The 16748-nt window shown below is 43.5% G+C and overlaps 1 protein-coding gene across 1 annotated transcript in view; it reads right to left on the bottom strand.

The window, feature by feature from the left end:
• Nucleotides 1-5319: 5319 nt before the first annotated feature.
• Nucleotides 5320-16748, bottom strand: part of LOC116437414 (transcription factor BTF3-like) — a 22019-nt gene continuing 10590 nt past the window's right edge. The window contains exons 3-6 of the mRNA XM_032095073.1: nucleotides 14383-14496; nucleotides 13973-14174; nucleotides 7113-7172; nucleotides 5320-5687 (exon numbers count right to left, since the gene is read on the bottom strand). Coding sequence (XP_031950964.1) covers nucleotides 5641-5687; nucleotides 7113-7172; nucleotides 13973-14174; nucleotides 14383-14496 — 423 coding nt within the window. The 3' untranslated portion in view covers nucleotides 5320-5640. The remainder of the gene's footprint in view (nucleotides 5688-7112; nucleotides 7173-13972; nucleotides 14175-14382; nucleotides 14497-16748) is intronic.

The raw sequence follows: 16748 nt of genomic DNA, 5'->3' as shown, positions 1-16748 counted from the left end.
TCCAGCTGGAACGCACGGGGGATCGCTCCTCCAAAGCCATGCGTGTCGACAGCTGCATTCAGCTCGGTATTTATCGGGTTACAAGTTCCATATTCATTAAGTTTCCCAACACGCCTATACATATTCATCACCTAGCCCCGCCCAGCCTCGCTTCGTATTATAATGAACCCAAAAGTCATTTACATCTGCATTGCGCTTGCACAGTGTGGTTTGGTGGCTTTGGTAGGGGTCTTCTGAGGGTCTTTTTGATGAAGTCAGGAGTCTTCATCATCCTGAACTTTTCACCTTTCTTCCCTATGCATGCTCTTTTGTACCCCTGGCCTGGGTTTAAGCTTCGAGACTGGTTTGAGCTAGTTTTGGGATGAGGCAGGATGTCTGTCTGAGACTCCCTCTGCCCTTATCAGTGGTCTCTTATCTTTTCTTCCTGCTCTGGTATGCTGACCAAGCTGGATGCATTGTTCCTAACAAACTAATTCTCCTGCTTCCCATCCCCCTGATTCAGACTGACTGCTTTCATAGCTTCTCGGGCTATCCTGCCCCTTCTTCTACCTCCCTCCCCGTGAGAACCATCTGTATCAAAATCATCCCATTCACTTTTAATTGAAATTGCTCCATTGGTTTTAAAGATTGTTCCAGCCGAAAGTTGATCAGGAACTGTCTCGCTTTTTGCAGCAGTGGAGGGGTAGGGAGGCAGGGGCTGCAAGCAGGTTCTCCCATCCCTAGCTCCGCAAGAGGCTCCTGGGTCGGGGCCATCCTGTCTGCCCTCAGCTTTAACGTTGGCCATGCCCCAGGGTGAGGAGAGCGAGCGGCTCCTCCTGTCTCTGGCTTGGAAACCAGTGGTTCTCCGTACCGGGGAATGCCACCGCAATTGCCCGTGTCCATTTCTGCCTTCACTTCTGTTTTCGGGGTACTTGGGGAAAGGTGGCCAGCCCACCCCTCCCCCTTCCCCGTCTCTGCCTCTGGAAAAGTCAGGGGGTGGTGGCCAGTCTGCACTTTTTCCACCTCCAGGGCGGTCAGGGGTCGGTGGCATACCCACATCTCTCCCACCTCCGTGCCCGCCCTCCGCCCCTGGCAAGGTCGGGGGCGGGGAGGCCCTGCGCCGTTCTGCTGGCTTGGAGCCGGCCACTCGCTCCCCCCTCGCCCCCGCTCGGACACCGGCAGAGACAGTGGAGGCGGCGACAGAGGCGGTGGAGCCACCCCCTCCCCACTCTCTGCCCCCACCCCCACCTGTGTGGGCTGCCCCGCCAGCGGAGGCAGCGGCGGCGGTGGCAGCGGAGCCACCGCTCCCCCACCCCCCGCCCCTACTCCCACCGGCTGCCCCATTCCTCTGTCCCCCACCCCCACCTGTGCGGGCTGCCCCGTCGGTTGAACGGGGGGGAGACCCCCGCCCATCCCGCCCCACCATATCTGTATCTATCATATCAATTTCTCTGTACGTATTAGTATACGAGCTAGCTTGTTGTGACTTTTTCTTTCCCTTTCTCCTCCTCAAAGTCATTTCCATATTACTTTTGTCTACTACATATGCTTCTTCCCTGTTCAGATACATAGTAAAAAGTTCTGCATATCTTAGTTCATCAAACCTACGTAATGATCGCAGTTTTACCATCAGGTCAGTAATGATGTTACTTTCCAAACTCCCATAGCGAGGCCAATTTCCTTGACTTAATTTTAAAGTCGGCCAAACTCGTGTGGACAGTCTGATCAATTCTCGGGTGTCCAGGGTAGTTTTTCGCCCTGTCAGCCATCTCCAATGTTTTATTATCAGCTCTAATGGGCTGTTAGGAGGGATTTTTTCATTTTCATCTGAAAAAACATCACCCATGTTTACTCACAGACAGAAAAACTCTGCCAGAGGGAAGCTCTCAACTCCAGAATTCAGCCTGCAATCCGGTCTCGGAATTCCGATTTCCGGGGCAGTTTATCTAGGTTACTACACAAACACTTCAAAATACATTTTTAAAATACTACGAAGCAACTAGTTTTAGCAAGCAGTAAATGCACGTGCGTGAAAATCTGGTCTCAACAGGATTCGAACCCTCAACCTCCTGACGTCCCAACCAACCAACCAACCAACCTCTGAGCCACTCCTGCAGATGCGTAGGGTGCAGCCTCTGGGCTCCTGTGGACTCCACGGAAGGCGTCCCCTCCTTTCCACAGTTTGCAGGGGAAAAGTTTAAGCTTTCCCCTTTCGTGGGCTTCTATGCCCCCAACCTTTCCAACCCCCTCGGAGATCTCCTTCCCTAGTGCAAGCACAGTCTCAGTAGTACTGATCCCCTTTTCACTCACCTCTTTCCGTGCTTCTGCCTTTCCGTGCTGGGTCCTAAAGTCCTGGTCACAGTCTTAGATTGTGGCTCCGGCCCCTCTGTAATTTGCAGGCAAAGAGAGGGGCAAAGCAAGATGTGTTCCAACCCAAGACTGTGAGTTTCAAGGTCTTTAGGGTCCCTTCGTGGTCGCCAGCAACTGATGCCTTTTCTTGGTCTTAAGAGTCATACACGGTTAGAAGGGGAAAAGGGATTTTACCTTGATATTTATTTTAAGGATCCTTAGGTGCACACATCCAGGTCATATGCATCGAAATGCACCCCGCAAAAAATGCCCCCCACAAAAGATCGGGTATAACATTATAGGTTTTACTAATTAGCATATCTATCAAAGATTCCCCAATGAGAGGCTCAAGTGAGCCCCTCTCCCCAAGGAACCTTCCCCTGGATGGTTCTATCTTAGTTTATAGAATGTGTTCTGGAGAGGACCTTGGGGTCTGGGGCACACTGATCCCTAGCTACGAAGCTTCTAAAATGTTTAGTCTCTTAGCTTGACAAACAAGTCCAAGAATGTAGGGAAAAAGCACTAGGAATACAGAAGTTGTAAAAAGGTATAACAGGGGTATAAAAGAAAAGGCAAAAATCTTCATGGCATCAGTACTAGGAGCTACCTTTGAACCACACCCATGGATCTGAAGGCAGCACAGTGCTTTCTTGCCACAGCACGCCACAGGACCTGAGGAATTTGAAAATTCTGCAACCAAAATCTAATTCCAAGTTGCTTCTCTCCAAGCCTTTTGACAATAGCACTTACCAATGTAATTTCTTATGGGAGTGTTAATAAAATATTTTTACTCTTCAACAAAACTATACTGTATTTCAGAGTTTAGCAAACAAGTTGCTTTTTCTGATTTACTAAATTATTTTTGCAAAATTGACTGTGCAGCATGTGATCACAGATGTCATGAACTCTGCCTCACCAGTGAGTAAGCTGGGGGTGCATAAGAAGTTGAGTGGGACAGTTGGGACAGCTGACCCCAACTGATCAGAAGGGATATTTCAGACCATATGGCTTGTGCTCAGCAATGAAATTAGGGGGGAGGTTGGTGGGGGTACTGCTGCTCAGGGACTGTCTGGGCATGGGGAAGTTGGTGAGCAATTGTTTTCATTTGCATCACTTATCTTTCTTGGGTTTTATTTTTCTCTCTCTGCTATTTTTTCCTTTTCCTTATTATTAAACTGTCTTTATCTCAACCCTCAAGTTTTCTCTCTGATTTTCTCCCCCATCCCACTGGGGAGGAGTGGCTGCATGGATCAGTTGCTGGCTGGGGTTAAACCACAACAGTTGGTCACGGAGGTTGTCTTAGGGTGAATTTATGATGTGTATCCCATATCGCTGCCCTATGCCCAGAATTAATTTTTGTGCCTTTCTATGCCTTTAAACTGAGCCTGAGAGGGGGAAGGAAAAACTGAGCAAAACTTTCTCAAAGCAGTTTGCAGCTTGTTCAAGGTCGCACAGAGATAGCGACTTTTTTCCTTCAGCTGCGGCAAGGAAGCGAGGAAGCACCCGGCTTGCTGCTTTCCAGTCAGCTTTTGGCCAGTTGTTCAGTTTCTTTTTTTCTCTGGAGAGAGAGACTGAGAGTTGAACTATTTTTTTCCCTTCCCTGGAATTTCGGATTTTCTCCCTTTTCTACTGGACTGCTTCAGCATCAGAGCACATCGGGAGGACTTTCCACCAGGCACAGAGGGCCTGGCCCTGGGCCAAGCCCCAGCTCCGAGGAGACCAAAGGGAGGACTCTAACACTTTCCCAGGTTTTTTTCTCCACAGCAAAAGATTTTATTATTTAGCATTATTTTCCTTTTCTCGTGTGTTTGTTAAATAAATAGTTTTTATCTCCTTCACTTTCCTTCGAGGAAAATTTATTTTTCCCAAACCTGGTGGGGAAGGGGTGGTGACCTGCCTTCTCTCAGAGGATATATTTCTAAATTTGGGCCAAAATGTAATTTACAGAAGCGAGCATCTCTATTCATAGAGAGCAGTAATATAGATGAGAAATAATTCTACCAAGGAGAAAACAAAACTTTATGCATCCACTTTCTAATTGCTCAAATTCTGCTTTCTCACAGCTAGGCAATGGCTGAGATAAAAACTGAACCAACAAAGAACAGTGAAGAACCATAAACAGATTTTAAATCAAATATTAACAGAAGTAAAGATGCTATCTTTAAAGCAATTCTTAAGGAACATAACTTTAAATCTACACATTTCTATCTAGACAGGTTTCAGTCAAAGGGTCACAGGTCCTGCTAGCAAACCTGCTTCAGCATGGGCTTCTCTCTCCCCAGGTCCTGCCAGAAGCCTGCTCCAGTGGGGGGCTTCCCACGGGGTCACAGCCTCCTTTGGGCAATTGCACCTGTTCTAGGATGTGGTCCTCCATGGGCTGCAGATGGATCTCTGCTGCCCCATGGACCTCTGTAGACTGCCTGGAGCACCTTCTCCCCCTCCTTCTTCCCTGACCTTGCTGTCTGCAGAGTTGTTTCTCTCATATTCTCACTCCTCGCTCCCGGCTGGTGTTGCTCAGCTTCCTCCCCCTTTCTTAAATTTGTTGTCCCAGAGGTGCTACCACCATCACTGATTGGCTCGGCCTTGGCCAGCACCAGGTCTGTGTTGGAGCCAGCTGGCATTGGCTCTGTCAGACTAAGGGAAGCTTCTGGTGTCTTCTCACAGAAGCCACTCCTGCAGCCCCTCCAACCTTGCCACATAAACCCCCTACAACCATAAAGTAGTTGTAGAATACAGGTCTCTTTCTTAAATTCAGTAGATTACAAAGTGTCTTAGGAACACAGTGCATGTGCTCTGACCCACAAACACTAGGAATTCACCAATTAAATCTTAAATGCTCCATTATGCACTGAAAATTTTTTAGAAGCCAGTTTTTTAACCAAGCAAAAAGGAAGATGCTCTGAAAAAAAGCAAGACCTTTTATAATTGCTTAATAGTTATGGTCAATTTATTTTTCTTGCTTTTCTGACAAAAAGCCACACCAGAAAGTTCATTTTATATTCTTTATTGTATGCCAAAGTTCATCAAAGATGGGGTTTTACTTGTATACAAGTTGCTCAAAATTTGTGTCTAGGTAGAGATTCATTAGCAATCTGACTGATTTCAAAGCATAGGCTTGTTAAACTAGGCCACAAAAACAATACTGTGTACAAGCAATAACTGAAGAAGAGCTGCAGGTTCAGGAGTTTCCAAATATTACACATCTTGAGATCACATCAGGAAATTAAAATAAAATAAAAGCAGTCACAATATAAAATAGCAGCTCCATGTACCTTTTCAAGTTTTAATTTTATTCACAAAGTGTCACTTAGTTCAGTTTGCCTCATTCTTTGAAGCTTCATCAAAGTTTTCAACAAGATCTAGAAAAAGAAAAATGTTGAAATTCAAGTCTGACCTACTTCAGCTTTGCCAATTCCCTTACACCCCCCCGCCCCCCCCCCCAAAAAAAGTTCCAGGTCATATTAAGTGGTTATATGGCAAAAAAAAAAATCAAATCAGCTTATAAAATACAAACCAAACAACGTTTAAGAGTTTCATGGTTTGTTCTTCTTGTTCAAACAAGTAAGTTTGAAATAGCGAATTATAAAGCACAATTCTAAGAGCATTTAACTTCATCATACCCACAAACAGGGCATTGTGATACTGAAAAGGCAGTTTCTTAGCACTCTTCTTATTGACTATTAAATAATTATCTTAGCCATAGCTATTATTCCTACATGAGACAAAAATGCTAGCTCAAACCAATGATCCATCTAAGTCTTATATGGTATCTGAAAACAATGCCCACAGAAATTCTATCAAAGAATCACAGAATGGCCTGAGTTGGAAGGGACCTTAAAGATCATCTCATTCCAACCCAGACACAGGCAGGGACACCTTTTACTAGACCAAGTTACTCCAAGCCCCTTCCAACCTGGCCTTGAACACTTCCAGGGATAGGGCAGCCATGGCTTCTCTGGGCAACCTGTGCCAGTGCCTCACCACCCTCACAGTAAAGAATTTCTTCCTAATCACAGAATTACAGAATCATTAAGGTTGAAAAAGACTTCCAAGATCATTGGGGCCAACCTTTGACTGAATACCACCTTGTCAACTAGACCAGAGCACTGTCACGTCCAGTCGTTTCTTGAACACTTCCAGGGATGGGGACTCCACCACTTCCCTGGGCAGCCCGTTTCAATGTTTAACCACTCTTTCTGTGAAGAAATTCTTCCTGATGTTCAACCTGAACCTCCCTTGGCACAGTTCGAGGCCATTTCCTCTCATCCTGCCACTTGTTACCTGGGAGAAGATGCCAACCCTCGCCTTGCTACAACCCCCTTTCAGGTAGTTGTAGAGAGTGATAAGGTCTCCCCTGAGCCTCCTTTTCACCAGGCTGAGCCCCCCCAGCTCCCTCAGCCACTCCTCATAAGACGTGTTTCAGACCCTTCCCCAGCTCCATCGCCCTTCTCTGGACACACTCCAGCACCTCAATGTCTTTCTTGGAGGGGTCCAAAACTGGACACAATATTCAAGGTGCGGCCTCACCAGTGCCAAGTACAGAGGGACAATATTCAATTAATATCTAATGCATATCTACTCTCTTTCAGTTTAAAGCCATTTCCCCATATCCTGTCACTCCATGCCCTTGTAAAAAGTCCTTATCCAGCTCCCTTGCAGCCCCCCTTCAGGTACTGAAAGGAATGACTAATCAATATTCTTACTGTCCTTGGCCCAGTCTTATACTGCATATATTATCTCAGCAAAATTCACTTCCTTTTCCTCCACTGCATGCTTGTTCTTACCTGGAACTTCATCATCATCATCATCGCCACCAGTAGAAAGTGGTGCTTTTCCATCCATAGCTGCAAGAGCAAGCAGTACAAAAGCATCAGTCAAGCTCACCATAAGCATCTTGATTGCAAAGGTGCTTTGCTTTGTTTTTTGAAAATATTATCAGAGTCTGAGCTAAATTGCAATGCTCTATCTAGTTCCCCTGCTAAATAAAAATCTACAACTAATTCTATGTTACTAATCATGCTCAAACAGACCAGCTGAAAAATGAGAAGATGCATGCTAAACAAGTTTACTAGTCACCATCTTGGTTCTAGATATATAGTGTCTTGCATGGTAATAATTTTCAGCTAAAAGCACAGAGACTGATTTTACCAATTTCTCTTAAAAGCAGCTTGGTTTATTGATTACTCGGTGGTTCTTGAGGCTTCCATATTTTACAACATTAGCAAGTTATAAGGAAATCTTAGGATCTTATAACCCTAGGCCTTCAAGAAAACTAAAGTGTAATTGTGAAGCTGCAAGTAGACACATAACTAGAGGCAATTAAAGATATTGTTCCCTGGCAAAGCCAGAGGAATATGGAACTGGATACACAATTTTATACTTCAGTGGTTAAGGTAACCACATGTCCTGGTCCACATCTCTACTGGCTCAGTAATTTCTTAACTATTCCCATTATATTTGCCAGCGCTAGTGAGACTTAACCCTGTCCATTGTAGTAGACCAATGAGCATCTGTGAAACTGAAGCGGTATAATGCTAAGAATAGATATCTCAAGTCCTTGGGTGCCAATGCCACTACTTTTACTGCTATTCTTAACTGTACTACCTTGAAAATACGAGACAGCTTAGCCCATGACCTCCATTTAATTCTAATTAATCCTTCTCAGTTTTTCAAGAAAAGCATGAGCTAAGAGATGGGTTTATACTAGACTTCTGAAATGGCTGTATCCTGATTTCTAGAGAATGAAAATAGATGAATGCATAAACTTTGTTCTGAAAGGGCTTAAGGACAAGGTCACCACTGTCAGTGACCCATGGAGGTCCATGGTGAAGCAGAGATCCACCTGCAGCCTGTGGAGGACCCCACACCAAAGCAGGTAAATGCCCGAAGGAGGCTGCGACCCTGTGGAAAGCCTGTGCTGGAGCAGGTTTGCTGGCAGGACCTGTGACCCCATGAGGGAACCATGCTGGAGAAGCCTGTTCCTGAAGGAATGTATCCCATGGAAGGGACTCATGCTGGAGCAGGGGAGAAGTGAGGAGAAAGGAATGGTAGAGACACAGCATTAGGAACTGACCACAACCCCCATTCCCCAATTCCCCTATGCCACTCAGGGGTAGAAGGTAGAAGAGTTGGGAACGAAGTTAAGCCCGGGAAGAAGGGAAGGGTGGGGGGAAGAGGTTTTAAGATTTGTTCTTATTTCTCATTACTCAAATTTGATTGGTAATACATTAAAATAATTTCCCCAAATCGAGTCTGTTTTACCCATGATGGCAATTGGTGAGTGGTCTCCCCCTGTCCTTATCTCAACCCATGAGTCTTTTATTGTATCTTTTCCCCATCTTGTTGATGGATGGGATTGAGAGTACAGCTTGGTGGGTACCTGGCAGCCAGCCAAAGTTAACCCACCACAGCAATCCACAGGCAAGGTTAATGTGTCAGCATTTAGCCAGGCTTTTAGCACAGTTGAAAAAATGGACAAGCTCTGGCTAAACCCTATAAATCCCTGCAACTGCATTTGTTGCCATTAAGATACACTTAGCTTATCTTAAGCATTATAACCTAAATGGCTCAAAGAACAGTTGCTTCCAAAAATGCACCACAAAAGCAGCTTGCCTAGCTACTCTGCATCTGTAGTATGATGTCTATCATTAACAGGCATAATAACATTGCCACTGTATCCAAAAAGGCTTTTGTTTAAAAGTGTTACGTTTTTTTGTTCACATAAAATGACAAGGTTTCAAGTAGATGTGCATCCTCCTCGAAAATATACTGGTGCATTTTTGTGCATGAATAGATATATTTTGAAGCCACAAGTCCCCCTTGGAATTTAACTTACAGCCTGCTAACATAGTTTATCAAATATACTCTATTTCTTAATGGGACTAGAGAGCTACAGAAGTGGGACATAACTGAAAAAGAAAAGGTAAAAGCCATTCCATGTTTTGAAACAAATCAATGCTTAATTTACAAGGTACAAATAATTTAAATGCTTTATATGAGGAGCAAATATAATGGGAGTAGAGGGTCTATTCTACAAATGTGAGCAGGCTGACACACTAAAGCAGAATGACAATCCATCTAGTCTACAGTTCCTGACAGAGGTCTGCCTAGACACCAGTGTAAATGTGCACAAAGTCACATCTAAGGAAGTCTGAATTTTGTATGCTGGTGGAAGAAGAGGACAGTGAATCCTGGGACCTGTAGGCTACTCTAGCTTCTACCAACAGTAAAAACACACATGAAACATCTTTAAGGCTATCACTCTTGGGTAGGAATTACGCGAGCATGAAATGCTGCAGATGTGCATGGGGATTGTTTATCCAAATGCCACCCCCAACATATGCTAAGGGTAACCCTGACTGCATGAGCTAGCTATAATGGTTTTACACTATTCAGAAACTTCCCTAAACCAGAAAGAACTGCACCATCTCCTGATGCCTAACATTAAGTGGTGTAAGGCAGCCAGAAGGGGAATAAATGAATTTTCACGGGGCTCAAGTGACCAAGCAGGGCAAGAGTATCCTGAGTAATAAGCCGGCTGGACTTATAAACAGAGCTTTAAACTAGATTTATTGAGGGAAAGACATGGTTTTCTAAGCACTTGAGAAGAGCCAGGGGCTGCCAAGGCATGAGGAAGAAACAGAAAACACCTGTGAATTGCCTCAAGGGAATTAGGGTGAGCTCCTCTAAAAAGGGGATGTGGCTGATAGCCCAGCTGAAGTGCCTCTATACCTGTGTATGCAGCATGAGAAACAAACAGGAGGAACTGGAAACAGCTGCCCAGATGGAAAACCACCACCTGATTGCTATCACAGAAATTTGGTGGGATGAATTGCATGATTAGAGTGCTATGACTGATGGCCATAAACTATTCAGAAGGGACAGACAAGGAAGGAGAGGTGGGGGAGTTGCTGTCTATGCCAAAACCAGGATTGATTGCATGAAGTGATCTTTGGCGAACAGCAATATACAGGTTGAAAGCTTATGGGTGAAAATTAGAGACCAAGTCAAGAAAGGAAACTTTGTGGTTCAACTGCAGGAAGCATCATGCTCACATGCCCTGATCCTGATAGGGGACTTTAACCACTCAGATATCTGCTGGAAAAATGGCAGTGAATTGCAAGCAGTCCAGGAAACTAGTGGAGTGCTGAAGTGAGTTGACTGGGCAGACACCAAGTGCCCAACAAGCTGCTCTATCACTCCCCTCTTCAGCAGGACCTGAGAGGGGAGAAAATAAGATAGAACAAAACTCATGAGTCAAGATAAAGGCAGGTTAATAAAGCAAAAGCAAAGGCCGCATGTGGAAGCAAAGGAAGACAAAGGATTTATTCTCTACTTCCCATCAACATGCAATGTCTGACCACTTCCTGGGACAAGGGCTTCAGTATGTGTAGCAGTTGCTCCAGGAGACAAATACCTTAATAATGAATGCCCCCCCCTTCCTCCTCCTAACTTTTATTGCTGAGCAGATGTTAATATCCCTTTGGTCAGTTGGGATCAGCTGTCCTGGCTATGTCCCTTCCAAAGATATTTGCCCACCACCAGCCAACTGCCCTTGAGGGGGTAAAGAAGAGGTATTGTTGGAGATACAGCCTCAATGCCAAAGCATTGGTATGTTATCAACACCTTTCTAGCTACCAATACACAGCACAGCACTGTGAGGGCTGCTATGGGGAAAGCTAATTCTGTGTCAGCCAGACCCAGTACAAGTACTTTGAGGACAACTTCCTAGTACAGGTGATGGAGAGCCCAACCATAGGAGAGGCACTACTGGATCTGTTGCTCGCTAATGCGGAAGAATTTATGGCCTTAACCTGAGACATGAGATTCAGATTAGATATTAGAAAAAAAAAAATTCACTGTTAGGGTGGTCAGGCATTAGAATAGGTTTCCCAGGAAGGTGGTAGAGCCACCATCCCTGGAGGTGTTTAAGAGGTGTCTGAATCTGGTGCTAGGTGATATGGTTTAGTGGTTTAGGGGTTACAGTGGTAGTGCTGGGTTGACAGTTGGACTTGATCTTAAAAGGTCTCTTCCAACCTTGATGATTCTATGATTCTAAAGTCTCTCTAACTTATTGGAGAGGTCAAGACTGGAGGCAGCCTGGGCTGCAGCCATCATGCCTGGGTAGAATTCTCAATTTTGAGGGGTACTGGATGGGTAAAACAGTAGTCAGGACCCTAAACCTCAGAGGCAAACTTTCAGCCATTTAGAGCACTATTGCATGGGATTCCTTGGGAAACTGCCCTCAGAGATAAAAGAGCTGGGAGATATTTATGTCATGTTTATATCAGATTGCTGCCTTAATTCAAACCACAGGAGTTGTATGACTTGAGCAAGTTTCTCCACTCTTTCCCAGCAGCAATGACTTACACCATGACAAACATGCTTGTCAAGTTAGACACAGCCCCACCCTTTCCCAGACACAAGTACAACTTTGTCATAACTATAGCAAAGCTATTATTTGGAACAGTATTATTCCACATATAAAAATGTGATGAAGTGAAAAAAAAGGACAATTGTAGCAGAAAGTGGCAGGCACATTGATTTGAGGTGTCCGTTACAAGCGTTTGTCCCTGGGACAGATAGCATCCAAAACAACAGGGAGGAACTAACATGAATCATAGAAACACAGAATAGTTTAGTTTGGAATGGACCTTAAAGACCATCATGTTCCACCCCCCTGACATGAGCAGGGATACCTTCCACTAGACCAGGTTGCTCCAAGCCCTGTCCAACCTCGCCTTGAACACTTCCAGGGATGAGGCAGCCACAGCTTCTCTGGGCAACCCATGTCAGTGCCTCACCACCATCTGAATAAATAATTTCTTCCTAATATCTAATCTAAACTTGCCCTCTGTCAGTTTAAAACTGTTATCCCTTGTCCTATTATACATTCCCTGATAAAAAGCCCCTCCTTTAAATAAATAGTTGTCTCACCTTTTTATAAGAAGAGAGATCTTAACAGGTTCATTTTAAATCCTTCAAGTTTTCTTTCTTTCAAGTCCCACTTCTACCACAAGGAAGCCACACAGCTGACACTAGGAAGGAGGGACCTGAGCTTCATTGGGAAAGCAGTTTACCTCACCTCCTGAACACTACTAGCAGAATTTTTTTCAGTGGGAAGTTGAGAAAAGAGAAGTGTCTTGGGGTGACTTTATGATGTGTATCCCATATCGCTGCCCTATGCCCAGAAATTAATTTTTGTGCCTTTCTATGCCTCTAAACTGAGCCTGAGAGGGGGAAGGAAAAACTGAGCAAAACTTTCTCAAAGCAATTTGCAGCTTGTTCAAGGTCACACAGAGATAGCGACTTTTTTTCCAGCTGCAGCAGGGGAGGGAGGAGGCACCCAGGTTGCTGTTGCCTGGTCAGTTTTTGGCCAGTTTTTCAGTTTCCTTTTCTCCGAAGAGAGACTGAGAGTTGAACTTTTTTTTCCTTCCCTGGAATTTCAGATTTTCTCTCTTTTCTGTTGGACTGCCTCAATATCAGAACACATCGGGAGGACTTTCCACCGAGCACAGAGGGCCTGGCCCTGGGCCAAGCCCCAGCTCCGAGGAGACCAAAGGGAGGACTCTAACACTTTCCCAGGTTTTTTTCTCCACAGTGAAAGATTTTATTATTTAGCATTATTTTCCTTTTCCCGTGTGTTTGTAAATAAATAGTTTTTATCTCCTTCACTTTCCTTTATTTTCCCCGAACCTGGTGGAGGAGGGGTGGTGACCTGCCTTCTCTCAGAGGATACATTTCTAAATTTGGCCAAACCGGCACAAGAAGCATCATCAGCTTTAGGAATGGAAATAGAGTCTATGCTGGCAACAAAGCACAGAAAGAAAAACCGTAACAATCAAGTTCATAACTGCCACAAGAAGTAGAAAGTAAGTAGGAAGACCCTACATGCAGGACATGAAAAATGGTCCCAGTATCAACAAGCCTGTCTTTTGCTCCCAATTCTTACCCTGTAGCACCAGCAGCACCTTTTCCAAACACCACATACTTAAGTCCCTCCTCTACTTTTCTCACATAGTTTTAGGGAGAAAAAGTGTTTGGGTTCTGTTACTAATTTAAGGATAAAATACAAAGTTGGTGTATCTAGCTTAATGATCATGCTAGTCCTGTTCTCTACGCTGTTCTACATACACAGAAATTATATTTCCTTTCAAATGGTGTATAATTCCCTTAGCTATCAAAAAGCCCATGCAAGAAATAATACCTTCACCACACCTGTGAGAGAACAAAGCAGTAGCAATATGTCTGTCCTCAAGTCCCTCTCCCTATTTTTTGTTTCCATTAAAAGTGTCAAAACAGACATACCTTCTTTTAAAACCTAACTTTCTCAGCGTAACTCTATCTAGCTTTAATGAACTAGGTATGCCAAAATATGGTAGCCACAGCAAGTAGCAAACTACCATGAAATTGTCTGGCTACAACTTTCTAGTCCTAGACCAGCTGCAAGATATGCTGAGAAACAGGTGCCTCTGCTTTATTCTGTTATATTCATTGTTGGATTTGAGCTATAAATAAGATTTGTCTCATTTCTTTAGCATTTTATAATATGCTTGCAGACAGTAAGAGTGCACTGAATTTCACTGCAGCTATACAAATAAGCCCCATAGCTGCCAGCAGGAAATGCATTCAAGTTTTAACTTACATTGCTTGGGTAGGGCTTCTGCCAGTCTCCTCAGGCTAGTCAAGCTGTCAGCTCCAAGCTGATTTAAGATGCTAGGAAGCATTTCTGTCAGCTGCTTTGTCTCAGCATGGCCAGTGATAGTGAAAGTGTTAGCAGCCAGGGATGCCTGAACTTTAGGGTTATTGAAGTGAATGACTGTTCCTTGGTTGGTAAACATATTTACCTGCAAGGGAAAAAACCAAAAACAAAACCAGTATTTCAAGCAGTTTAGCATGATTTTTCAATTTAACAGGAAACTAGCTGAAGTTCCTAAAGCTCAATTAAGCACCTATAGATAATTTACAGGCAAGTTTAAGATGTTACAATGAAATTAAGTTTTATACATTTTATATTTATATATAGAAAAGCATTTTTCCCTTTCAAGCAATTACCTCTTCAATTCCAGAAATATTGTTGACACCCAGTTTCTTCAAAGAAAACTGAAGTTTCTTATCATCTGCTGTAGCTGTTCTATGGACAACCTTCTTCTTTCTGCGGGCAGTACCCTTTGCAAAAAAAAAAAGTTATGAATTAATATTCAATTAGTTCTTTGCAAACTCTAATTCTTGTGGCCATATAACTACTCTGCAGCCATCTACAAATCAACTTTATATGCAAAGTTCTATTTCTGTGTTACAGCACACACAACCCCACTCCAACTGCACTGCAGCAGTCTTTCCCTTGCTAAAGCAAGCTTTGCATGTTTGTGAGAAGTGTGAGATTTTAGGATGCAATGCACCACAGAAGCTTTATTTCCTAAGTCTAATGGGGATTCTGCAACACCCTGCTTAGGAAAGAAAAACTTCAAGTGTATCCTTGTCTGTTACCATAGGCATAAAATTGAAAACTGATCATCTCCTGAACTGACATACTCTACAGTCCTGTATGCCTAAAGAGTTGCTAGCTTAATTTGGTGACAAATCAACCACTACAGAAAGATCTATTCAGACGTCATTCCTAGGACTAACCTGTCTTGGGGTGACTTTATGATGTGTATCCCATATCGCTGCCTATGCCCAGAAATTAATTTTTGTGCCTTTCTATGCCTCTAAACTGAGCCTGAGAGGGGGAAGGAAAAACTGAGCAAAACTTTCTCAAAGCAGTTTGCAGCTTGTTCAAGGTCACACAGAGATAGCGACTTTTTTTTCTCCCAGCTGCGGCAGGGGAGGGAGGAAGCACCCGGCTTGCTGCTCCCCGAGTCAGGGTTTTTTTTGGCCAGTTGTTCAGCTTCTTTTTCTCCGGAGAGAGACTGAGAGTTTAATTTTTTTTTTTCCCTTCCCTGGAATTTCAGATTTTCTCCCTTTTCTGCTGGACTGCTTTAATATTGGAACACATCAGGAGAACTTTCCACTGAGCACAGAGAGCTTGGCCCTGGGCCAAGCCCCAGCTCCAAGGAGACCAAAGGGAGGACTCTAACACTTTCCCAGGTTTTTTCTCCACAGCAAGAGATTTTATTATTTAGCATTATTTTCCTTTCCCTGTGTGTTTGTTAAATAAATAGTTTTTATCTCTTTCACTTTCCTTTGAGGAAAATTTATTTTCCCCGAACCTGGTAGGGGAGGGGTGGTAACCTGCCTTCTCTCAGAGGATATATTTCTAAATTTGGCCAAACTGGCACATAACCCCTAACAATATCTTTGACCTTTAAAGTTCTGAGTAACTGAATTCTTAATTCACCTGGTTATACATTCATTGCCAGACAGAGCAGTGTAATTCCTGAAAGTATATGTACTGCACAGCAGGAGGTGTGTGCAAGTGTAACTGCTACAGCAATACTAATGACAATCAGTGTAGTGACAGGCCATGTCTGCACTGCAGTAACTTATACCATTGTTGCAAAGGGGGGGGGAAGGAAATCAGGTCCACAATGGTCAGGAAAAACTTTGCTGGAATGCCCCTAACCATCAGCTTCCTATTGAAGAATGCACAACAGATTTTAGTCTACCATCCCAGTAAATACAAACAGTCTCTCTTTTTTTCTATCCCTTATCCTTTACAGTGTCAAAACAATATGGAGTTGCATCTGGTTTATGTTAGGGATTACCTAGAGCTGTGAATGTCAACTGTTTAGGTGGAACAAGTTACCTAGAATTAGAATGAACTTTCATTGTTGCTCTACTTCTGACATTTTTGTTCCAAGAAATTATGAAACAGTTGTGAAAAATAAGTAGCAGTTCTGGCCACAGTTTACAGCTCTTTTCAGGCTGCAACTTATGTAGCATCATCAGGGTTTAAAGAAATGAGCTTCAAGATTGCTTAAAGGTTACTGGAACAATGTAAGACTAAGGCATAATAAAACAGCTTTGAAAATCCAAAATTGGTGCATGACATGAGTAGAAGTTTGGACAACATCGTTTCTCAGCCAAATAAGAATAAGGTTAAACAACTGATTCTGATACCGAAAAAGTCAGTTTTTGACTCTGGTGCCACAGGGGAAACACTTCTGAGCCGTTTTCAGTAATTTCTGAAGCCCATTAATTTTCCCTTTGACAATCTTTCTTAAGTTGTAGTCAAATTTTGACAATAAAGAGTCAGAGACCATAAAGCTATCAAAAATATAATTAACAAATGAAAATTAGAAAACCTAAAACACTATTTTTTATTCCAAATAGACATCTGTCGCGGGTTGGGTTTGTAACCGGGCAGAAACACCAATTTAGTGTAGTGGTTTGGTCCAAAATACTCATTACTGTTTATCTTCTGGGAGATAAGAATTAGGAGAAACGCAAAGCAGGCACCAAACTTGAAAGAATATAAA

The sequence above is a fragment of the Corvus moneduloides genome, chromosome W, assembly GCF_009650955.1.
Source record: "Corvus moneduloides isolate bCorMon1 chromosome W, bCorMon1.pri, whole genome shotgun sequence".
In the NCBI taxonomy this organism is placed as follows: domain Eukaryota; kingdom Metazoa; phylum Chordata; class Aves; order Passeriformes; family Corvidae; genus Corvus; species Corvus moneduloides.
This window is presented reverse-complemented; position numbering and strand designations above follow the sequence as displayed.